Genomic DNA, 24439 nt, shown 5'->3' with positions numbered 1-24439 from the left:
TTAGATTTGACCTTCCTCTCCCTTTTTTTTTTGTTTTAAAGAGTAAAGCCACATAACACAACACACACCAAAGTAAATTCAGTACGAAGGACATTCCAGTCATTTTGTCTAGCTCTAGCAAGAGACACACATTCTTATGATGAAATAATTTCAAACTGCTCAATGCAATTAAGGAATGAAAGGGAAAATACCTGGGAAAGGTAATGACAAAACTGAACACTGGGGGAAATGGTGAGGGAGACTCAGTTTAGCCAGCTCTGCTCTTGCCAGCACCATGGATATTGACAGCACTGCCTTATCTGTTCCTCCTACTCCTTTTTGGAGCAGTGCTGGAGTATAAAATTGAACACTCACATTCTGTGGTCGCTCTGAGGTCAGAACAACAGAGCTGGATTGAGGTCAACAACCAGCACAGTTTGTCAGATTGTGGCACCACCAAGGCTGAGAAATGACAGAAAAAAGCAATTCACTGACACAATTCTCTGGCACCTTTGGATCTGAATTTTGGAGGTCAGAATGGTTTGAACTGATAGCCTGGGCTCTAAACAGATGTGCCAACCCCATTTCTGTGTGTTTCTGATGATAAGAGAGGGAACTAGAGTCACTTCTTTTATTTTTGACAGAATTTGCAGCAGTAGAAGTAAATCCAGTGAAATTTGCCCATTTTGCATTTTTTTTACATTGAGGGAAAACCAAAGATCAAGAAACCTTTCTAAAATCCTTAAAATTCTGGTTTTGTCATATAGTTTCACATATAACCTAATACTAAGGAAGATGATTTAAAAGAAATTGCAATGTAACACGTTTTAGACTTTTTGGAAAATGGGAAATAAATCCCAGTCTTCAGTCTCTTTTATTTGTTACTTAGTGGCAAGGTAGTCAATCTTCCACAGCTTCATTTATTTTCCTCATTTACAAAAAAGTTACAAAGCAAGGCAGGACAGTTTTAAAGGGAACCATTCCAGCTGTTGGGATCAACACAGAAGGAAGACAAAGCACAAAAGACAAGGGACAAGGGAATGGGTCTGTGGGTATTTGGCAAATCTTGGGGCAGAGAGAGGCCAAGTCCCTGGCTGTGTTTGTACCACACTGCCAGGGCCAAGCCTTGTGTGCTGCAGTATCAGGGATTCACCAGGTTTCCTTTCACAATTATCCTCCATGCTTTCTCTTTGCAATAACTTAGTGCTCTCTAATAAGGATGGCAGGTTCCTCTGTGTCCCACCAGGGTCTCACTGCTCTCTCAGCACCTGCACTGTCCAGTGATCACACAGCATTCCAAGACATTTCTCATACAGGATGCACTTGTTCTTAGTATCTCTGTAAAGAAATTAGAATTAAATCAGTAGCATGACACACACTCCCCAGTATGCTTCCTATTATAATAATCTGTATCTAATCAAACTACATTTTTATATATTTCTTTTCTTAGTATGTGCTGCTTCTGAGTGTTCACTCACCAAGAGCTTTGGAAGATGCATTTCATGCAAATAACTGAAAGCATTACCACTGTGTGCACACAAACTGAAACAGCTTTGGAAATATTTGGAAACATTTCAGCAGGGTCTGTAACATTCCTGAAGAAAACACCTGCACAGTGAAAGGTGGCTCTAGGCTTTCTGTTAGCTCACATCTTTACTTAGTGACAAACACTAGCAATTTAGTGATGATTTGTATTCAGCACCAGGATGGGTGATATAATTAATATGCAGAGTATGTAATTAATATGCAGAGTATGTCATTAATATGCAGAGGGATGTGAGGGATGCGTACCCGGTACTGTCTGGCCTCTGGATAAACTGGATAAGGCAAATCCTTCCTGGGATAGTCAAACTCCTCCCGCTGGGCTCGGGACTGAGGGAAATAATCTGATGCTGGTTCTGCTGTCCTTAGAGGCTGATCATACATGGGACTGTGCAAAAGAGAAAAAGGTTATTAAACCTTATAATGTACTGCAAATTGCACAAAGGGATAGTTTAAGCTGAAAAATAAAAATATTAAAGCTCACTACTGGATGCACAGCACTGAGGCAATAACATCTAAAAGGTCTTTTAAATTCATTTTACTGTCAAACCCTCATCCTGCAAACAGAGAAGACTGAATTTATAGAAGCAGCTTTCTCTTTAAGCTTTTATTTTCTTTTCACAACAAACAATGCCACAGTACCTAATTTTCTATATTCCTACAATCATTTTCAAAGGGTTTTAAATCCACCATAGCTATACCTTCAACATTTTCAACATTTATATTGAGAAACACCAGTCCTCCTTGAGGGACTGAAACATCAGCCAGCTGCAGGCTGTCTCTGCAGCAGAGCCCTGCTATGTGAGGAGACTGGTGTGCTCTCACTGAGCTGCACCATGGCAAACAAGTTCTCTGCAGAAGTTGCAGTAAGAGCTGCAGCAGTTGGTGCTGAGGGGGTTCAAGTGAAGAAGCACAAGCAGAAAACTGTGATTCTAAACAGGAATGAAATCAATGCCTCTGGGATTAGAGGAAAACCAGAGAAGCCTCTGGATAAAGAAGTATTTTAGGATTTGTATGTGAATAATCCAGTCAAAAGCTTTGTCATTTACTGGACCTTTGTTGCTTGCTGGGCTACTGGCAAAGCTGCAAAGTCATTGTGAGTCTCCAAAGCAGAGTATAAAGTGAGAATGAGCACAAAAGACAAAAAATAACAGCATACCTGTAATCCTGCCTTTCATTTGGGATTGAGGCATCATTAAAATCTTCTCTTTTCAGTACAACTTTTGGAATTTGTCCAACCCAGGCATCCTGTGTGAAGGAGATCAGGTGGTTACACAGAGAAAAATGACAACAAATTAGAATAACCAGCTCTCCAGGTACAGAATGTTAGAAGGTATAAAACCGTTTTTCACTTACAAAATACGATGTCTAGGCTACAACTCAGAGTCTGGGGGTCAGAAAGCACTAAGTTCTGCAGCTCTGACCCGAAAAGATTCCTTTTACAAAGGGTTTTCTTCCCTACCAAACTGCAGAATCGGGTCTGTTTCGCACCTAGGGAACAACAGCATCAGCAGGACTAAATGTGAATTAGTTAAAAATTGAACAGCACCATCTCCTGGTAAAGGCAGGCTCAGACCTGCTGCATTGCCAAACCATTCATACTCTACAGATGGATTTAGCAGAAAATCCTGTAGCAGTCTAGATTATTTTCTCCCTTTTCTCAGACAGCCTGCAATGTCTCCTTCTCACACCCTGTGTGTTCCTTAATATGTAAAATAATCCCTTGAAGTATCAAATGAGAAAATGAACACACACACACAAATTCCTTTTCAGCGATTCTTTGTATTTTATATTGATTTTTTAATGGTATTTATCCATCTTTTCTCTTGACACCCACTAGTTCAAGCCATGATCTCTACTACATCTTGCCTAATGGAGAAAACTGGCACAGCAGAGCATGATCTCTTTTTAAAGCTGCTCTTCTAACTGGCCAAAAATGGCAATAGTTGTTTGAACATCCTGTAAAAATAATCCCTAGTTCTTTGTTTTCTCCTATGCAAATTAGTTTCACTTAATCCTTGATGAACAGTTTCACCTTCTCACATGCATTCAGCTGATCTTGGAAATCAGATGCTAGGAGACTTTAAACTCAAATTCCCTTTATTTTATTTTTTCTATTCCCATTTCCTTGTGCTGGATCCCCAAGGGCTGGGGGCTGTGCTGTGCCCCCTGTGCCATCTCTTACCTCAGGTGGCTGCTGGTGCCCATGCCCTGGGCTGGCAGCTGTGTCGGTGCTGAATGCAGGGTTCTGCTGTGCTCCACTGGATGGGGCCTTTGGCTGCTTCCTGGGGGAACAATGGCAATTCAGAGCACTGGCAATGCTCAGGGTCCTGACAGATGTTTTTGTGCTGCAGATTGGTTCAACAGCCATGTCAGAGCTTTAGATGTCCTGTGGCAATGGCTGTACAAGAGCTGGGTATTATTACAGCTTTTCTATGTCAGAGCAAGTGCCAGTGACACACTTCTGGGGCTCAGTGACAGAAGAAAAAACCCATATTGTCTGTCTACTTGGGAGAGGTGTCACTGGGAAAAAGTGATGGAAGCAAAAAGCAGCTCAAATTGCCAATATCTGAGACCCAAGAGTGGGAGGAATTGTATTTAAACACCAAGCCTCTTGTCAAGTTATCAGTCTTACTCCTTTTTTTTTTAAACTTGTGGAAAAAAATCCCTAAGAGCAAATAAATCAGAAACACACATTTGGTGGTGTTGAATTTAAGTAGTAAATGTACTTATCAATCTTTAAAGCTTGCCTGGTGAGCCCTAAAGAAAAGTAATGACTGAGAGTGAGGTGGGAAAATGCTGAGTAAGTGCTGAGAGCTCAGGTAAGATGCTTTGAGTTAGTTTTAAATTGTATAAATATTATTTTGGCAGTATGGTAACCTTGTGCTTTTAAACATCCAGAGGTTAAAAATGAACCAGAATACCAGACTTCTTTTGCTGAACTTCCATTTTGAGTACAAAACTCCTTGTAAGTGCACCCAGAGTCACTTACCCAACTTTTTTTGTTTTCAAGCAGCAGACAGCAGAAAATATTACAACCACAATGATAACCAGTGTGACTCCAGGAAGAGTGGCCACTAAAATGAAATCCAGAGTGTTCCAAAGGTGGTTACATTTGGGGCCCATGTACCAGTACTCCATCCAGCCTGTTCTGTAGTAATTACATCTGCAAATAAAAAATATTCACTTTTAGGAACAGCATTTTAAATCAAAAGTAAGCAATACCAAAAAAGTACAATATTCTGCTATATAATTATTTATTATTCAACACTGCAGGGGCCAAGAGTTTCACTGCTTTTCCTGTTTGTTTAAAGGTGTTTTTTAATCTTAGTTACACCCATCTGTTTCCAGATTTGATGTAAAAGTACTTTGCCAGGCTCTGATAAACCAAGTCCAAGTTGGCATTTCAGGAGTCCAAGATAAGGAGCTGTGATGGGAACAGGGTGCAGCACCCAAGTCATGGCCTGGCTCAGGTCAAAGATCTCTTTGTCTGCTCTCAGCATGGCAGAGCTGCTCCTCACATTTCTGGCTGTCATTATGATACAGATTTTTTTAAAAGGGAAAAAATTCCGACTACATAATGGAGAATAGAACGTTAAGATATCTAAAAATTTTTAACTCAAAAAAAAAAAATTGATCAACCTGAGAAAAAATTGAACTTGTGATTACACAGCTCATTCAGTTCTAAAGTAAAATAGTTGGGAGAACAGGAAAAATAAAGGGCTACAGTGATTACCTATATTAGGAATGACATAGCCCACACATATATTTAAAAAGAAAACACTATGCCCAAATCCCAGATTTGATGCTTTGTACCAGAGCTATAAATTTATGCAGATTGTGAATGAAGATCAACATTTATTTTCATGGATCACTTTGGAGGATCTAAATTTATTTCATCATTTAGAATATGTTTGACATTTACATGGTGCATATTTAAACAAACAAACCAAGCCCACACGCTACCTGCAAAAAGGTTCTTCATTTTTACACAGACAAGGAATATTTTCAGGACAGAATTCATCTGTATTACCCAGACAGGCCCCAAAGTCCACAACTCCACTGCAGCTGGCTGTGAATTAAAACAAAGCAAGTTTTTAATGCAATTATACAGTAACATACTGTCAGTGGGCTGTGTTGCTAATTACACCAGAAATTTATGCTTCAGATGTACTCTGTAGATGACACTAAATCTTACTTTCCTGTGACTTGTCTCTGGAAAATTTTGAAGCTATTTGAGAAATGAAAATTTACCATCTTAAATTACTTTACCCTGAATGTGTACCCATCTTCCTGTTGGCCAGGAAATTGTATGGCTTGTGTTGTTATGGTTTTTATCTCATAATGATAAGTGTGGTTGTGTCTGAATTCCACTATATATCATGTCTGGCTTGTTGACAAGGACTAAAAGTCATGAGACTCATTAGAGAGAGACTCATTAGAGATTCCAAATTTCCATTATAATCCAAATTAGAAGCTTTTTGTGAGTTCTGCAATGGGATTATCCCTTGGCTTAGCCTACAAAAGGATCTGCTTTGCATTAATGTTGGTTCTCCTCTATCTTTTTTGCTGTGTAAACACTGGGCTGTAAATTATGTTCCAGAATCTGAGTGTTTACAGTATTTCACAGGTGTTTGGCTGGCTAAAAAGAACTCCCTCAGCAGCCTGAACCATCACCAAACACCAGAACGTTTGGCACTCCCACCCCACATCCTTTGTTACCTGTTCTCTCCTGCTCAGCACTTGGACTTGGACCAGGCACCACCCTGAACACCCAGAAAAGTCCCCAAACTGCCACCAGAGCCAAATCCAATTGTGCACAACAGTCCCAGGGAGAGGAGCCACGTTTGGAATGAAGCCAGAGTCAGAACTGGCCCAGATCCCTGAGCAGACCCCTCTGAACCCAGCAGCTGGAATGTCACTGTCACTGGAGAGGTGGAATGTCACTGTCACTGTCTGGACTTCCCACCAGAAGCAGCTCCTGACTGATGCATTATGAGCCACAGGAACTGTGCTGGGAGCAGCCTGCACTGAAAAGAGATGGAAACCTCCTTCCTTTCCACTGTCCAAGTCCCTCTAATCCAGCCCTTGGTGCTTATCAGAGATAAATCTATCTGACTCCAGTGACCAAGGCTTGTCCCACTCCATTTACACACCCTGCATGCTCTCCTCTCAAGAGTCAGCAGCACTGGAACATTTTCCAAGAAAACCTAACTACAGTTTGTGTTATGGCTGTAAACACAGGACAGTGAAAAATCCCAAGCAGCACTTGGCATGGTTCATCTGGGACATAAGCAATGTTTTTAGCTACCCCTCTGATCAGTAACACAATTACAATTCTTTTAGCAATAATACAAAAACCACTAAGGCAGCAGAAAATCCCCAGCTGTGATTCTGCTGGGAGAGAGGGAGTGTGTGCCCTTTGCTATTAATGCTGAATATTCCATGTGATAAAGGAACTCACTGCTGAGCCCTTCCAGATTCTGGGGTCTACCTAAATGCCAAGTTAGCCTTCAAGTGGTAACTTTCTTTGGCAAATGAAAGTTTAGAGTAGCATTAAAAAATTCCTCAGATCACAAACAAAACTCTTATTAGAAAAATAATAACTGCAGCTGGTTCACATCACTCTGGGCTTAGAAATACCCAATTACAAGTAACTGGTAGCTACCAGATAGAGAACAGGGATGTTAAAATAAACACATTTATCAGTAAAATATGTGGGAAATCTTCTCATAAAATAATTGCAGGCCAATACTGGTCTAACAGAACCAGAAACAATTTCACTACTTCAGTACTCACTTAAAATAACTTTTCTAACCAGTGCATTCTGGTTGTCATGCTCTTAATTATTGATGATTTTCTCCCTGTTAGTATCAAAAAAAGTCTAAGAACACTTGCTATTTAAAAAGTGTATGATTTTTTTAACCCAGATACCAAGTGGTTTTTTCCCCACTGAAAAAGAACCAAATAATTTAACTAATTTAAAAATACCCTTCTGAAATTCAGAGACTGACTCAAAATGATCCCAACCCACCAGGGTACTGAGTTTCAGCTGTAATTAATTCATATGGCTGTAACCTCTTCCCTGTGCCACCAAACACAGGACAGAGCTGTCTCACCAAGGTGCTCACATCTGCATTGTTTTGCTGTTATTTAAAATAAAGCCAGCCTAAAGCCTGAGGAGAATGGCCAGGCAGCAATCCCCCCAGGGGACTGCAATGCCCCGAGCAGAGGACATGGCCACGTCCCTGCCCTCAGAAGCCACAAAGCAGAATTGCAGCAGCTCTTACGTGGTGGAGTTTCACCCAGCAAGGGGCTGGCCAGGAGCAGGACACACAGCAGCACCTTCAGAAAGGACATCCTGGGCCTGTTCTTCCAGACTCTGCCAGCAGCAGAATGGACTTCCCTTGCTGCTGCTGTGGATTGTGGATTTTGAGCTTGTTTTACAGCATCCTTCTCTAATAAAGAATTACTAATTAACTTAAAACTGATACAACTTCCTGATAACTTACCCAGCATATTTTCCTTTATAAAACAAGGTAGTTCCATAAAAATATCTCATTAATCTTGCTGTTTCTGAATTTTTGTAATCAGATGTGAGGTATTCATTTAATGACATAAATTTCAACACACTAAGGTACCTGTCAGGAGCCTCTCTCTTCTCCCTTTAGGCTGATGTTACCTGTACAGATAACAAACTTGGACTATTTGCAGCCAATTTCCTGGAACTGACACTGTTTTAAAAGACAAAGCCATGGTCCTGAAGCTATCAAAGATGGATGTGATGGGAAGGAGGGAATCCTGTAATTGGATGCATCTACCATTAAGCTTTGTCAATTCATTTTTCCTTTTTCTGAGAAAAGAATAGAAAATACCCAGATGGCAAGGATGAGTGATGACAGAAACTCACACCTTAGCACACCTCCTGTCATCTTTCTTCTTTATTATTTAAAGAGTCCTTAGGAATTCTCAACATTCACTGCACAGGAAGATCCCGACTGTGGTCACCCCAAACACTACCCAGGTTACACCCAAAGTTTGTGGAGTTTGACTGCATTAAGGCTGAAGTTAGAACCAGCCTTGCTCTTAGCACAGGGCTTTCAAAACTAATCCATAACTGATAAAATCCCAGCGTGGAGTTCCTAGCTTGACAGGAGCTGCCTGCTTATGTAAACATGCCAAGCACAGTTACATTAACAGCAAAAGGTAAACTTTAACCTTTGCTTCTCAAAGGATAAATAATGATCTCTGAAAATCAATGCCTAGCAAATTCTTGAAAGAATACTGCATTGGCTAAAGCCCAACAGCACTTTATTACAGCAGTAGATAAGAGATTCTCAGTCCTGCCAGAAGATTGCTTTACAACAGACCACAACAAAGAAATTAATATTTACCTCAGTGAAAGAAATTGCACGATCCTTCTTCAGATGTAAGGCACAAGTGTGAAGAAGCAGCTCCTGCAGATGCTCATCCTCCTGCTGCCAGGGAATTCCCCTCTGGCTCCAGCTCCAGCTGCTCAGTGGGAGCCTCACTGATGAACAAACACCTTGACCTGGGCTCCCAGGTTTGGTTCAAGGATGCAGAAACGCAGTGGGCAGTTTTTCCTGGGGTGAGATGTTCTAATGAGGCAGGTTAGAAACCCCAAACTCTTGACTGGGCTACATCACTGGCTTTTATTGCATGCAGAGGGTTTGGACCTGGCCTCAGGAAGGGCTGCAGAGGCTGAGAGGCAGTTTCTGTTTCCAGTGCCCACTTGGGTAACAGCAAATAAACCCAGAGCCAGCAGACCTGGGCAGCTGAGAGCCCTGTACTGCACAGCACACCCATTTCCTCCTCTCATTGTCTGAGTTTCTGGAACTCAGCACAATCAAGTGCCAAGTTATTCCTGCTGTAACAACATCCAGGCTCATTTAATTTCTTCAAAGAGGAATATAAGTAAACCAAAGTTACTGACCAAAATTAATGGTGGAAGATGGAACTGCTCATGATCTTTAATCTTAATTCAGATCTGGTTTAAGACCAGTCTCTCCTCCTGCAGCATTGCAGGGATCCTGAGAGTGACACAAACTGAGCACAAGCTATGGATTCCCCAAGCACTGGGGTCAGGACTGCTACAAATAGAGGCCAGAAAAGGTTACCAAGGCTTGAATCCATGGCAGGCTCAGTTTACACCTATTCCCTGCTCACAGCAGTGGAATTTCCTTCAGCTGTTGCAGCAAAATCCATCTCCTGTGTCTGTAAACAAAAGGACAAAGAGTAACTGCCCCTTGAACAAGGGTGTTTGCCTCTGCCCAGGGTCTCACTGGGTCTGTTCTCTGCCTCTGCTCCACAACAAAAGCACAGACAGACACACTGACTTCTGGAATGGCTTCAACCACAGCCTTCCTTGGCTGCAGCTTGCCATCAGCACATAGCTGAGCTTGGCTTCTGGGAATCCTGCACTTGAAAATAAAAACCACACACAATCCAGTGCCTACTGATTGTCCTTTTTAAAAACTATTGGCTTCATGGGGGCCCCACTTTCTTTTGGATTTAAAATGTTTTCAGCTTTTCACTAAAATACTCCAAACTTTCACGACAAGATAACATTGCTGCATTCCAATTCCTTTCCAGTATCTCCCAAGCTGTTCAAGACCCACAGGGACAATGTGCCATTAAAACAGCCCCATGACTCATCCACACAGCTCTCCTATTGAGTAATTCACTCTCTAGCTTACACGTGGATTATATAATTTATGACCCTTGCTTGGCAAATTACTTAATCTGGAGGACTGGCACGGTCACACTGAGACAAACACATTTACCACCTGCTTCCTTCCTGAGCAGTGCCACTCCTCCAGCATGGATAAAACTTTGGTTTTTCCAAGTCCTGAACTACACCATTCTTTAAAAAAACTACCAAGAGAAGGAAATGGAAGCACTTCTCAAAATTGAGGCCACTGAGCATTGATCTGTCCTGTTGCTTCAGAGACTTGTTCCAGGAGTGTTTCAATACTGCAGAGGTGAAGTTTTCCCCCCAACATTAATAAACCAAGTGTGACTTAGTCATTAGAAATGAACTCTTAAAAAGTACTTGAAAGGGAAGGAATTGACAATTTTCCTACAAATGAAAACAACAGACAAAAATTAAACTTAGTTTTTAAAAAGTATCTTATCACCCTTTATTGCCAGGTGCCTCACAGTGATATGACAAAGTATCACAATCAGTTTTATGTAAACAAAAAATTAATATCAACAAACTCCAAATCTCTCTATATTGAATACAATTAACCAAAAATAAAACCCCCATGCATTAAAGCTATTTCTGTATTATAAAATACCATGTGACCCCATTCTTTAAGACATCGATTTTTTCACAAATATATAACTTATATAAAAATTACAATACACATTCTTACTTTTATGTGACTGTATTATTGCATTGTGAAATGAACTTAAGTGACTATTAAGGATACATTTAAGAGGCATTTCAAAGTGTTTCAGTATAAATTAATAAAACCATGTCTCACAATGAAACTTTTCCCATGTTTTATATTAACTTTTCAGTGTAACAGATTTGTCTATTGGGTCTGAAATCTTCAAGAGCCCAAGTCAGGCACGTGGTTACCCAGGACTCACCAGAGTGGCATCATCCAGATCTGAGTTTGCTTTTTTAAAGCCATTGCATAGCACCTTTACTAGAAATTACTAATACAGATATGTGGCTACAGCTCCTTGCAGTCAGGAGTAAAGTATTAAATAACCCTGGAGGTTCAGATGTCTGAACTGAAAGCAGAGGACATACCCAGCCAGAATACAAAACTTTCCATTCTTTTCTCACACTTTCTTTGGCTGCAATTAGGGAAGGGTTGTCTTTAACTGTCCCTGTTTCTCAACCAAAACCTTCAAACTTTAACCCCACTGTGTGGGGATAGTAAACAAAAACAGGTGATATAAATGAAACAGACAGAAAATTACCCTGCCTTGAGGACAAAGAGAAATCTCAGCTGATGAAAAAACTAAATTAGAAAGTGACAATAACATCAGCAGCATCACCATGGACCTTACAGCCCATTTCCTTCCACTCCTGCCCTGGGCAGGGACACCTTCCCTATGCCAGGCTGCTCCAAGCCTGGCCCTGGGCACTCCCAGGGGTGGGGCAGCCACCTCCAAACCTGGAACAATCCTGTGCTGATCACTCCTCTCACCCACCAAAGCATGGCACAGCCCAGGGACTCCTTTCTGTGAGCCACAGAACTGCATCCCTCCTGTGCTGTCCATCAGAGTGGGCAGGAACACTCATTTCAAGTGATGGTGTTTAACCCTGAGGTTTGGTTCCACCCCAGGGTTGCCCTAAGGAGCCATCAGAGCCTGAACTGCAGCCCCAGGGCAGCTGTGGGCAGCAGGGCCATGCACAGCATGAGCAGCACCAGGGCTGCCACGGAGCCCCTGCCTGCCCAGCCCAAGGGCATCTGAGCCCAGCCAGCCCCACCTGCACCTCAGACATCCAGGAGTGGAGATGCCCTCAGTACCTGGGCAGGGCAGGGCAGTTCCTGGCACCAGGGAAGAGGCTGTGTCCCAAAGCTGCTCTCCTGGACGTGCTGGTTCACAACAGCAACCCTGCAGCTCCTCTCCCTGCTCCCACCAGCCCAACCCCTGGGCACAGTTTCTCATTATGGCCTGAAAAATCTCACCACAGTAAACTCCTGCAACATCCAAGCAAATCTGCATCATCTTACCTCTCCTGTCGACTTGCTGTGCTAGCACATCACTCAAAGTTAGAATTTAACAATTTAGGAGCAGAGCAGATGGCTTTTCCTTCATGTTTTTATCCAGAATGTTATCCAAGGGAGACAGATAATACAATTTCTGGCATTCAGTCATGCACTTGAAAATGATAATTTCTTCACAATTTTCACTTATGTCTTCATCTGTTTCCCTGGAAATGGTATATGAAGCCCAGCCATCTAATTTTTCTACTCCTCTCTCTGTGATGAAACACTAAATGTGTCATGTCCAGGAGCTCTCTGAAAACTGATTTAATATCCTCTGATTGCTGCCTGAATTCTGACAGTTGCCTGGGCCTTTAAGAGATGATTAAAGAAACAAAAGACATTAAATCCTGTCAGCTGTTCCAGGCAATTTTCACTAATAGAATTCTTCTTTTAAACTTCACATTTTCTGACTTCACCTTGCACTGGACTCTGTGTAAAAAAGACCAACACTTCCTAAAATTTGGATTTTAAAATATCAATTTGTTTCTGACCCATCCTAAAAGCTTTTCTTCTTTTGCTCATTCACCACTTGTGCCTTCTGCACCTTCCATCCTCACAACTTTGCTGATCCCACAGGACACCAGGAATTCTGCCTGTATTTCACTGGTCATTTGACTTGGCATCAGCAGCCTTGGAGAAGAAATCAGGTTGTGAAATTTCTTCTGGAGAGCAGGAGCAAATATCCCATCACATCCCAGTGCTGAGAACAGCAGCACTTCAGGCTTTAGCCTTCCATCCACACTATCTGCTCTCTCTTGCTTCCCCCTCAATTTTACAACAAAGCCCATATTTTCCTTAATTAAAAGGCAACAGAATGGAGAAAAATGGAGGATAAACAGAAGTACAGGGATATGCACCATGATCAAAGCAATGTTTGAAAGTTTCACCCTAGGAAACTTAATTTCTAATTTCATTAATGGAAAAACACAGAATCTCACAGAAATCCTACCAAAATCAATGAGATATTGCATACAAACTTGTGGATGAAAAAGTTGGCTGCCTACTATTTCTGCATTTTTACTGTCAGCAGTTTAAACCTTGAAACTACAAATCTCCAACTTCCTAAACACTTCTAATGGATTTTATATAAATTCAGTATCAGTTTCATGGATTAAGCAATTCAAACACAGCTCTTCCAAGTATCACAAGTAGGTGAAAGCTGATGCATAGTCTAGAAAGGAAGTTTCGAGATCAGTTGTGTGGTTTTGCTCTTCAGAGACATCTGACCACAGCAGAGGTGTGCAGGACAAGGAGTTGTTTCCATGCACCTTTGTGAAAGAGGCAAACAGTACCAAATTATTTTGTAATGAAAAAAGTGACTCTTTTACACAAGCTTTAAAGCCGATGCTGCTCACATGACACAACCACAGAGATTTTAAGGATACTCAGAGCAGCAGGAACTTGCACTTCATTCCAGAGATGAAAGATAAAAGACAAAGAAGCCTCTGCAAACCCCATCCCTCACATTCTTCATTCAGATCAAGGAACATCTGAGCCAAAGCAGAGATACTTTTGCATTTTCAAATATCCTTTGTGAAGTGACATTTATTAGCAAGTTTGGCACAGAGAAGCCCCACTGGGAGAAGACAATGACAAATCTTGTTTTCTCAGTGTCTCACTAATGACACTGAGTGAATTCCCACTGCTTATATGGAGTCAGGAACAAAATAAGCACTAAACAGAATCATGTAAGTCAATAATACAAATTGGAGATAAGAAAATATCTGATGAAATTATACCTCACAGAGTATGCATTGTAAAGATTATCCCTTCCCTTCTTCCCTCCCCCTTATCTGTAACATTTTGCATTTTGTAAAGCAGACTTGGCTTAGCTCCTGGTGCTGTACATGTCCACATCTTCTGGGCTGGACTGACCATGGTCTGCAAGTTTTGGATCAGGCTGAAATTTTGATTTCTTCACTGTTCCTGTTAGAGACAGTGAAGAAATATGGTTAAGAAGTATGTTTATTGTTGAGCTGTAAGGAAAAAAGCTTAGTGATACATGTTGAGAATTTCTGTACTATCAAACACTTAGAAAAGATCAACATCTGTCTGCTCCAGTTCAAAGGAGGATGTGTTAAGGAGGATGAGGGCAGGTTGGGACACTGAGCACAGAGGGGATGGAGAGCAGGACCTCTTCTCACTCTCCAACACCCCTTCCTACCCCAGCAGAGTGAGAGCAGAAATTGTGATGCTTTGCCCAACACAAGGAAAGGAAGGGAAAGTTTGAGGCATGGAAAAAGTTCCCTGGTGTTTCTTGCCCAGGAGCAGATCCCACAGCCAACCCTGCCAGATGGCAAGAGTTCCAAATGCACACAAGCACCCTCAGCTGGTTGCACTTCTGAGCTTCCAAAAAGCACAGACTGAGCTCAGTGAAGCCTCCCACTCACTGAAGGACAGAGCACAGCTGACACATTTAATGATGCTGCAATTCCAGAGCATCTGGGGGATATAAAGGCAGCTTTTCTGGGGCTGTGCCTCCTGCTCCTGATCTGCTGCTTTTCTAGCTGCATCACTTGATCCAACAAAGGGTGTTACATTCTCCTGAAAGCTTTGCCCCACTTGGACTGAGAAAATAAACATCTCTGGCAACACAGATTCATTTAGGGCAGGGATATTTTTGGCTGTATTAAGGACATGAACTAATTCCACCTATGAAAGCAACGACAGATCTATAAACACAAACCCAATAAAGACAGTTTGGCCTGGAGCAAGTGTAAAAACAGATCAAAGCATTCCACAAACTAAATCAGAAAAAATTCAAGTGCAAAGCAAAGATGTGAATGCATACTACGGTGAAAATAAAGGAAAAAAAATACTAAAACCCTCATCCAAGTATGTTCTGCTTGCTTTCCAGAAAAACAAAAAAAATTCTGGTAACAATTCCTTCCTTCCAAGTGCTTTCCTTGTAACAAATAAAATTTAGAAGCTGCCCTTACAAAAGGTAACATTACTTTAAAACAAATTTAGTTCTCCTTTAACAGGTAATTCCACTGTTTTCTCTTAAAAATTGGACCACCAAATTTCTGTCTGTTAAACAGGCTGTTATGTGATCTAGTTGATTATCTCGAGCACTTAAGGTGCACCAGGAACCACTGCAGAAAACCCAGCACAATGAATCCCAATGCTTCATTTCTCAACTACACACCCCTCCTTCATTCCACCATGGATCCTCTCTGCACTGTTAGCACAGGCTAAAAGTAATGAAATCCATTTGAGCCTTCAATTTTCTAATAATAATCCAAATTAAAACCTTTTCGTATGACTTGCATTTGGATTATTCTTTATTTTGGCCATTGAAAGAACCTGGTCTACATCAATATTGGTTCTCTGACATTATTGAGAGAGAACAGCAAATATATAATTCTATTATTATGACAAGGTCCACAGTGAGAAAATTATCACCTCCCTGAGGCTCTGAAATATGTATTAAATGACAGCATGTAAAATATGCTCTCAAGAATAATATGCACTGACAGCCTGCTCCAGTTTAGAGCAAGAGTAAGTGCAAAATTAAGTCAACTAATTGGATTTGCAAGTTGCCCTGAGATTACACTTGAAATGTTTAATTCACCTGATGAAGGCACTGGGTTTTCATTACTCCGACACTTTACTGGGGAAGATTCAGTTCTGTTAAATGATCCTGACTCAACAGCAGACTCAGGTTTGGCACTAGAAATTCCCTTCTTTTTCTTATCTTCTTGCATAATTGGTTTTGACTCTTGCTGCAGCTGTGAACCAAACATTAATAAAAGAAAGCACATGGGTATATGCTTAATACATTATTGCAAAATAAAGCTTTCAAGTCTGGGAGCTTATCTTATGAAATTATTTTCAGATATGACATCATTCAATAATATTCAACTAGTCAGCTGCACACAAGGGGCACAGCTGGAAAAAGTAAAATTCATGAAACCCCACAGATCAGATAGAATAAATTCATGGAGAAGGGAAATTGCCATGAGTGAAGCTGTGGTTTTACCAGAGACCCTCCAAGACCTTCACAAGTTCATTTCCAGGTGAGGAGCCTTTAGCCTTACACAAGACTGAAACAGCCCTGAGTGTTTACAGAACACTTACTAGCCCTAGTTAGCAGGAGATGGAAAGATAAATCATGGGTACACCCTAGTAATGAGAAATAGTGTCCTGGGAAGAGGCTTCACTCAGGAAAAAAAACGTAAACTTAATAGAAGTGTCTGTACCACATCAATTCTTGTTTTGCTACCAGTTTAATGACAGTTATCTGAATTTCATTTTCAAAACTCAGAATTCCATTTGTGCTTCTCAGAAGTAAAGGGTGAAGACTGCATGCCTATGAGCACTGTAAATTTAAAGCAAAATATTCCTACATATAACTGAGAAACTGAAATTTTCTTTGAAAAGAGCAATGAAAAACTACTGTGCAAAGCTGCAATTTTACTTGGGAAGTGCTATTTTGTCAAGGTTTTATAAATTTCCACTTGAGGAAAAAAAACCTTTTGGGTTGGATAAAACCCACATTTAATTCTGGGATTACCAACCCAAATTCCATATGTAATTTACAGAAGGTTCCTATTGCCCTCTACTCTCTGCCGGCAAGGCTTCAGCTGTTTAATATGTCCTATTTTGACTGCCTCACTTAAAAACCACACACAAAATCCCCTAAAACAGAAAAAGGAGAGAAACTAGAGGAAATTCTGAGGAGAAGAATAATTATGTCAGAGTTAGAAAGCCTGCTCTGTAAGAGAAGTTATAGTGGGGAAGAGAACCAGGTGAAAACCCTGATAATTTTCCATGTGTAGTAGGTCCCTATAAAGAGGTTACTGACCATTTATTCACTGTGGCTGCCACGAGGACAGGGCAAGGAGAAGGAATAAATCAGCCATGGACAATTCATATCACAGGGTAAATAAAGCAGACTTCCTGCAAGGCTTGTAGAGCAGCAAGCCACTCACACCTACTGTAATCCTGTGTCTAATAATGAGTGTCTTTGGTCTAAATTCAGGGGCTGCTTAAGACCAAAGCTTGAATCAAAATGGATCCTTCGTGCCAAGATAAAAAAGGAGCTCTAAAGAGAAACTCAATCTTCTCTGGTGCACCCTGCATGGAACTACTATTGAGAGGGGATCTCAATATCCACTGATGTGAAAACAATTAAACACTGAAGGGACAAAAAGATCAGACTGGGGTTTGTGCCTTGCTTAACACCATCAGTAAACCTTAAAGAGCATCAGCAGAAGAGACCACAACTTTCTAAGCTCCCTCTCAAGGTGTGAGGTGTAATGACTTCCCAAGTCCTACCTTGGTGGCAGGTTCCTTGTCTGCCCACAGTGACTTCACAGCCTTGTAGGTCTGGTGACTTGCATAATGTAACTTTTTCCCTGTTACCTATTTTTTAGAAAAACATAATTAACAACAGTGTTTAAAATACAAAGACAGACTATTCAAATGAAATTAATCATGTTTGCATGAGAACATGCTCGACTCCATCCTAAAGCATTGACTTTTCAGGATCTAGTACATATTTCCCTTACACCAAGCAAATTGTAAATAATGTTCAAACTGGTATTAGGAATCCACAGGGAACATTTCCATGCTAAACCCACCTACTCCAAATGAAATCAAACCCTGACCAGCAAACAGTGTGCTGGCAATGTTGGCACAATAGATGGAGCACCAGGTTAAAGGATCCACACTTGTCCCACTGTGTTGGAAATGACCCCAGATAAACCAGAACCTTACCTTGGCAATGACCACTGCCTGAGCTGGGTAACAAACAGCATATCCTACAGTAGTAAGCCCCAATGGATAAGCAATTTTCTTAAATCTAGAACCTGAACAAAGCCAAATATTTTGAATAATTAGACAAAAATGAAACGCAAATGAAGTAGTTGTAGCAATTAAATGCAAAGACAAATAATCCCAAACTAGTTTTTCCAATATTATGAAGAATGAGAAGAATTCTATCATTAGTCTGTCTAGTCCTGCTCTGTCAGCTCTCAGCCAGCTCCTAACAGCAATCAGCAATGTCCCTTCATTTACCAGGAATTTATTTTAGTCCCACAGGCGTTTGCCAATGTTTGAGAAGAGCATTCTGACCACTGGAACTGTTCCAGGCCCCACACCCCCCAGGGCAGTGATGAACCAAGGCAGCCCCACCTCTCCTTGCCAGCACGGCACCAGCCAGGCCTGACACCGTGATCACAGCGGCTTTGGGGAGGAACTCTGGGGGAGGGTTGTCCAGGTAAACATAAGCATCTAAAAATGGGAAAAAAAGACAAAAAGAAGCAGGGCAATTCAGTAATGGTCATTTTATTTCCCACTTAAGAAATAAAGGTGAAAATTTTGATTTTACTGAGAGTTTATAGATGAAATGAGACACATATGTGACTTGCCTACCTTTTCCAAACTGAATTGAATCCATTATTCCATTTTTAATAAAGTTATAGACACTCTACAAGGAAAGAAAAACAAAACCAGAAAGTAAAATCTCTGTAAAAGTAGCTGTTCACACAGATCTCAGCACAATGAGACAAAGAAATACTGTGTAACTTTAAAAAACCCAAACCAGTGACCTTCTAGAAAAGCTGTGCAGAGATCTACCCTCTTTGTGACAAACACTTATACTTTTAAAACTTACATTAGCAACTAAAAAATTTTAAAAAATCTCTCTAATGTAAGTTCCCTTTCAAAACTGAAATCTCATCAACTCTAGAATAGGAAAACACCTGGATGCCAACTGTATAGGAAAACTCAATTATAAAATACAATCTTCTCTTTCCTAGAGACTTTCCCAGGAAAACTGAAAGAACAACACCGAATTTGTACCACCAGAGGTCACTGCTATTCAGTGGCAGGAACTCACAATGATGAATGGCATCACAAAGTTTGGTACAGATTCATAACAGGAGTATTTCAGTGATGCAGTCACGGACAACATTTTTACAGACCAATGGAATCACAATTTACAGAAAAAATGAAGACATTTTGAATTTTGTTTTCAACTGTTAGGGTCTACAGTTTTTGCAACAGGAAAACACAAAATTTTCTCTGGCCAACAGCCAGGGTGAAGCTGCTGTTTCCCAGCAGGTACAAAAGCAGGGACAGGCACCAGTTCCCTCTCCAGCTGGAAGATGCAGTAACAGAGCTGGGAGGAGTTTCTGATGGCTCCTGAGGAACAGCCTGCCACAACTGATACATGGGATGCACTGTTTGTCTTTTACGTCAGGCACTGCCCTTTGCAAGCAGCTCCTTCTCCACGGACTGCACCTGGAATTCCAGACTCCAAAACACCCTCAAGTTCTCGCAGCAAGAATTTACCAATGTAACTCCTGCTGTAGAAGGAGGGTTCGTTTTTCCATCCAAAATTACCTTATGCAACACAAAGACCTGCCAAAAAACCCTCCAGGGGGGAGTAACCCGGCTTTTCAGTAGTTCAGTGCTGAGAGAACTGCAGGAAAGGCTGGGTGCACCCCTTACCTGGCACCAGCCGAAGTAGCGGCCGGTCGTCCTCCGCAGAGCCGTGAGCTGCTGCTGCAGGGGCCCCGGCTGCTCCTCGATGTACCGCGACGTCAGCGGGGGGGCGCTGTAAATGGGGAGCTGCAAACACAGAGAGCTGGGTAAACGGGACACAGCCCTGCCCCTGTGAGTGCTGCAAACACAGAGAGCTGGGTAAAAGGGAACAGCACTGCTCCTGTGAGTGCTGCACACACAGAGAGCTGGGTAAAAGGGAACAGCACTGCTCCTGTGAGTGCTGCACACACAGAGAGCTGGGTAAAAGGGACACAGCCCTGCTCCTGTGAGTGCTGCAAACACAGAGAGCTGAGCTAAAGAGACACAGCCGTGCTCCCTGAGTGCTGCAAACACAGAGAGCTGGGTCAAAGGGACACAGCTCTGCTCCCCTGAGTGCTGCACACACAGAGAGCTGGGTAAAAGGGACACAGCTCTGCTCCCTGAGTGCTGCAAACACAGCTGGGCAAGAGGGACAAAGTTCTGCAGCACCCCTGGACCTCAGTGGGGTGCACTGTAAATGGGGAGCTGCAAACACACACAGCTGAGCAAAAGGGACACAGCTCTGCTCCCATGACTGCTGCAAACAAACACAGCTGAGAAGCAGGACACAGCTGTCCAGTGCTGCAGTTCAAGGGAGTTTTCCAAGCCTGCAAACCCTCAGTGTTGCCCCTGCAGCACACAAAGCCTCCCCATGGAATTATGAAGTTCCAGAGTTCCAACTGACCCTACTCAAGTGGACTTCACTCTTTGGAAGTGAGAACTGAAACAATGGTGTGGGTTCTTAGAAGCAGAATTACTCAGTGTGAAGCAAGGGCATGTGTGTGTGGATGTGTGCACTACTACAAATTGCACATTAGAGAAGGACTCATCAGCCAGTATTCTATTTTCACCTTTTCTGACTTCATTTTTGAAATACTGTAATAATGAAAATCAGATAAAACTTCACCAATTTAACATTATAACCCTCTGTGGTTTATTTGAGCCATAGTGGTCAGTTATTTATTATCACATATTTGCTATCTATTTCAGATACTGTAATTCAATTGACAGAGCTGCTATTCTGCAGGTTTTTCTGTATTATTTTAAAGACCAAAAAAGAGGAAGATTCATACCTTGTCTGGCTTCACCAGCTGACTTTTTGATTCCTCTTCTGTTGCTGCATATACAGTAATACATATCAATGGCAGCCCAGAAGAAACAGCTGCCAGCTTTGCCACCTGGGACAGAGAGATGAAAACAGGGCCTTTTAATGCTGAAATTAAAATTTCCCTTTGGATTGATCAAATATGGGATTAAACAAGTCACTTTTAAAGCCTTTTTTAAGCATTATGCCTTTTAGAAATGTCTTCTGACTTATACAAAGATTTTCTTAAATTATAATGGTAAAGAAAAGGTTGAAGAGCCCTGAACAGTTTTATGTCTAAAATACCAGGAAAAACCAGCAAAGCCACACTGATGCCTCCATCACCTGTGAGGGTAAATTCAGCTGTAATTTACTCAGCATGCAGGAATTCCATTTCTGAAGAGTTATTAAAGAAAAACTATTTTAACCTATCATAATTCAGATTGCTTATTTCCATACAGCATGCTACCAGAACAAGACACCAATTTTCAGTAGACACTAGAAGGAAAAGTGAATTTAAAAATGATAGAGCATGAGAAAGTTGCATTGTTCACTTAAAAAAAAATAATGTATTTTTAAAAGTCCCAAGGGATTCTGTTCTCAATGTAAAGGAGAAAGCTACACAGGGAATGATCAAAGTGGTCCAGCTCCTGACTGACAGTAATTGCTTTACTTTTGGGTGCCTGCAGACAAACACATAAATGTTTAAAGATCCAAGGAAATAGCTGCACTGGCTAACATTTACACTGGCAGTTATCCCAAGAGGGTTTCACTCTTTCTACTGAAATCACAAAGAACCAGAGTGAAAGAAAAAGCAACATCACCTCGACTACACTAAAGAGGCTTCACTGCACGGAGCTGTTCCTTATCTAATCACAAGGTGCACTAAAAGACCTCAGTTAGCTAAGTGGTTTTTAGTACTAATTTATTGAAATTATTTTATTAAAAGTTGCTGATGAGGAATTATGTATAAAACAAAGAAAATCATATATTGTTTAGCTAAAGAAACCAATAAGTCTTTTACCTATGAAAACTTCTACAGAAGTTACTGACAATTAAGAAATGGCAGGATCATATTTTTCTACCAAACACTAGGAAAGAAGCCCAGAGAAAAACCCCTGCAACAGGCTGGAGCTGTGGAACAGCCTGGGATTGCATGTTCAGCCACCAGAATGACTCCAGAACATCAGCTGATAACTGACTAATAAATAAAAATCTTCTTTTTGAGGAACCCAGGAAATTGCTGTGGGTACAAAAGCCAGGTGACGTTTCTGGAGATGAATTCTGCACACACACAGAGCTGAACATCACCAGAAGCAAAGGTCAGTGGCCAGCAATAAAACATTCCCTGTGACACCACTGCCAAGGTGCTGACCTGCAACACTGACAACCTGAAGGTTTTTCCCCAGAAATAAAAAACACACCCAAGACAAACAGACATTTTTGATGAGAAGCCTGAACAGCAATTATTTGCTGAAGAAATGCATGATATGCTCTCTAGCAGAAAATTGTTACAGCTATACCTCTTAACAGTAGAACTGGAGTAAGACCAATCAAAATATAACAATAAAACTGTCAAATGTACCGGGATAATTTTGGCTTTAATTCTTTGCATTTCAAACAATCTGCTTCAAAGTGCTGGAATCTTATCAACAATCAAAAATACAGATTCTATTAAAAAAAAAAAAAAGTTAAAAAGCTACATCACTACAAAGAATTCACTATCCTCCACTCAAAAGATGCAGAATACAAACTAAACCATAATAAAACCACATGGTTAATTTATGCTAATCTCCAAGACATTGTTTCCCACTGAAACTGCAAATTCTGTGTGCTTGCTTCAAGAATTGGAGCAGGAAACTTGCCCTGAAGGCAGGAACTGCCTCAAAACAAAGGGAATCAAAGGATGGAGTATATGCAAAAATCTGATGCATGGATTTATATAAAAAAATACAACTTCTGTATCACAAAATGGGAATCTACCAGCCAGGGTAAAATAAGATTAAAATTTAGCAGCTACCTCGTATCAAATTTTCCATGAAAATATGTTAATTAAAGAATAAAGAGTCACAGGTATATGACTTTCTCCTACCACTCAGATGTCTTGAAGTGGATCACAAAACTGTCTCACATCCTTTTGCTTTATTTTCCCCACAAGTTACACGAGACATGATTGGCAAAAGCTTGTAGGCCAAAGCCAGTATCCTAATTCAGGTATGTCTTTATAAATCTCTGGTGACAACCACCAAAAACTCCCCCACAAATGGAACAGATCCTTCCACTTCACCTCAACTCCCCGACGCTCCACGGATTTGGGTTTAATCTTGGTAAGTGACCCACAGAGAGTGATATCTTAAGAAGAATAAAAGTCTTATTAATAAATATTTCATAGTAAATAGTAAACAACACACATAAAATTATGTCACTTCACTAAAGGTACAGAATCATTCAGATTTGTGAACTAAGCCAACCAAATTACTTCAAGATCACCCAGGCAGACAGCAAATGGTTTATTTTAATTTCTGTCCTCATTGGTACCATCCTTTACTTTTAAAATGCTTTAAAAAAGTAAATATGAAGATTCATGTGAGAGCAACCTATTCATCAATTTGATTGCCAACACTGGAAAACCTGTCTAAATATTTGTGAGAAGGCTTAGATCTTTACATGCATGTTGTTCTGTTTAAAGACACCGTATTATTCCTACAACTCGCGATATTTTAGATACTTGTAACCCTGTTAGCTCGTAACAGCATGATTTTAACAGCCTTGTTTCGGTGATGTACAGCACCACTAGCACTTTATCGTGTCCCTACCAAACTATCATCTTGATATCCCTCGAGCTGAAGTTGTTTCGGGGGCTGCGAGTACACGGAGAAGCACCAGAAGAGAAACCCCGCTTTTATTCCCTGTTGCACAATTTAACCATCGCTCGAATCAGCTCCTTCCCCGCCAAGTCCCACAGCACCAGAGACCTCTCCCTGCCCCACTCCGCCACCTGACCCCGGCTCCCGCGGCACCGGGGGCTCCTTCCCGCCGGCACCGGGGGACGCGCGGGCGGGCCGGGCGCTCCCGAGGGGCCGCACGGAGCCGCCCCGGTTGTCCCGAGCCGGCGGAGGAGCGGGAGCGGAGCCTGAGGGGCGGCGGAGCCGCGGGGCCGGGGCAGCGCCGGCCTGAGGGCGGGCGGACACTCACCTTGGCCGCCATGTTGGACAGCGCCGCGTACGGCGCGCGGGAAGGGCCGCGCCGGGCGGCGCCGAGGGGCCGGGGCGGGACCGCGCTCGGGCCGGGCGGGATCGCCCTCAGCCGGCATTGCCCGGAGGCGGGCGGGGATGGATTGCACTCAGCCGGCATCGCCACAAAGCGGGCAGGGATGGATTCCCCTCTAGCCGGGGAGGGCATCGCCCCGAAGCTGGTAGGGATATATTCCCCTCAGCCGACATGGCCTCAAAGCGGGCAGGGATAGAATCCCCTCAGTCGGGTCGGGCATCATCCCAAAGCGGGTAGGGATGGATTCCCCTCAGCCGGAGCGGGCATCGTGCCAAAGCGG

General features: G+C 41.9%; 2 protein-coding genes across 2 annotated transcripts; both read right to left on the bottom strand.

Annotated features, from left to right (window-relative positions):
• Positions 1–847: 847 nt before the first annotated feature.
• LOC134425937 (uncharacterized) lies at positions 848–7956 on the bottom strand. The gene is made up of 7 exons (XM_063170955.1): positions 7812–7956; positions 5488–5593; positions 4514–4687; positions 3707–3806; positions 2681–2769; positions 1771–1909; positions 848–1317 (listed from the first exon to the last, which is right to left on the bottom strand). Exons 1-7 carry the CDS (start codon positions 7879–7881, stop codon positions 1309–1311), a joined length of 687 nt encoding a protein of 228 aa, XP_063027025.1. The 5' UTR covers positions 7882–7956; the 3' UTR covers positions 848–1308.
• A 2697-nt stretch (positions 7957–10653) lies between these two features.
• APOOL (apolipoprotein O like) lies at positions 10654–24127 on the bottom strand. The gene is made up of 9 exons (XM_063170818.1): positions 24085–24127; positions 20879–20983; positions 19734–19853; positions 18654–18708; positions 18414–18512; positions 17997–18088; positions 17556–17642; positions 15850–16006; positions 10654–14201 (listed from the first exon to the last, which is right to left on the bottom strand). Exons 1-9 carry the CDS (start codon positions 24094–24096, stop codon positions 14104–14106), a joined length of 825 nt encoding a protein of 274 aa, XP_063026888.1. The 5' UTR covers positions 24097–24127; the 3' UTR covers positions 10654–14103.
• Positions 24128–24439: the final 312 nt, after the last annotated feature.

The sequence above is a fragment of the Melospiza melodia genome, chromosome 16, assembly GCF_035770615.1.
Source record: "Melospiza melodia melodia isolate bMelMel2 chromosome 16, bMelMel2.pri, whole genome shotgun sequence".
Lineage (NCBI taxonomy): Eukaryota > Metazoa > Chordata > Aves > Passeriformes > Passerellidae > Melospiza > Melospiza melodia.
This window is presented reverse-complemented; position numbering and strand designations above follow the sequence as displayed.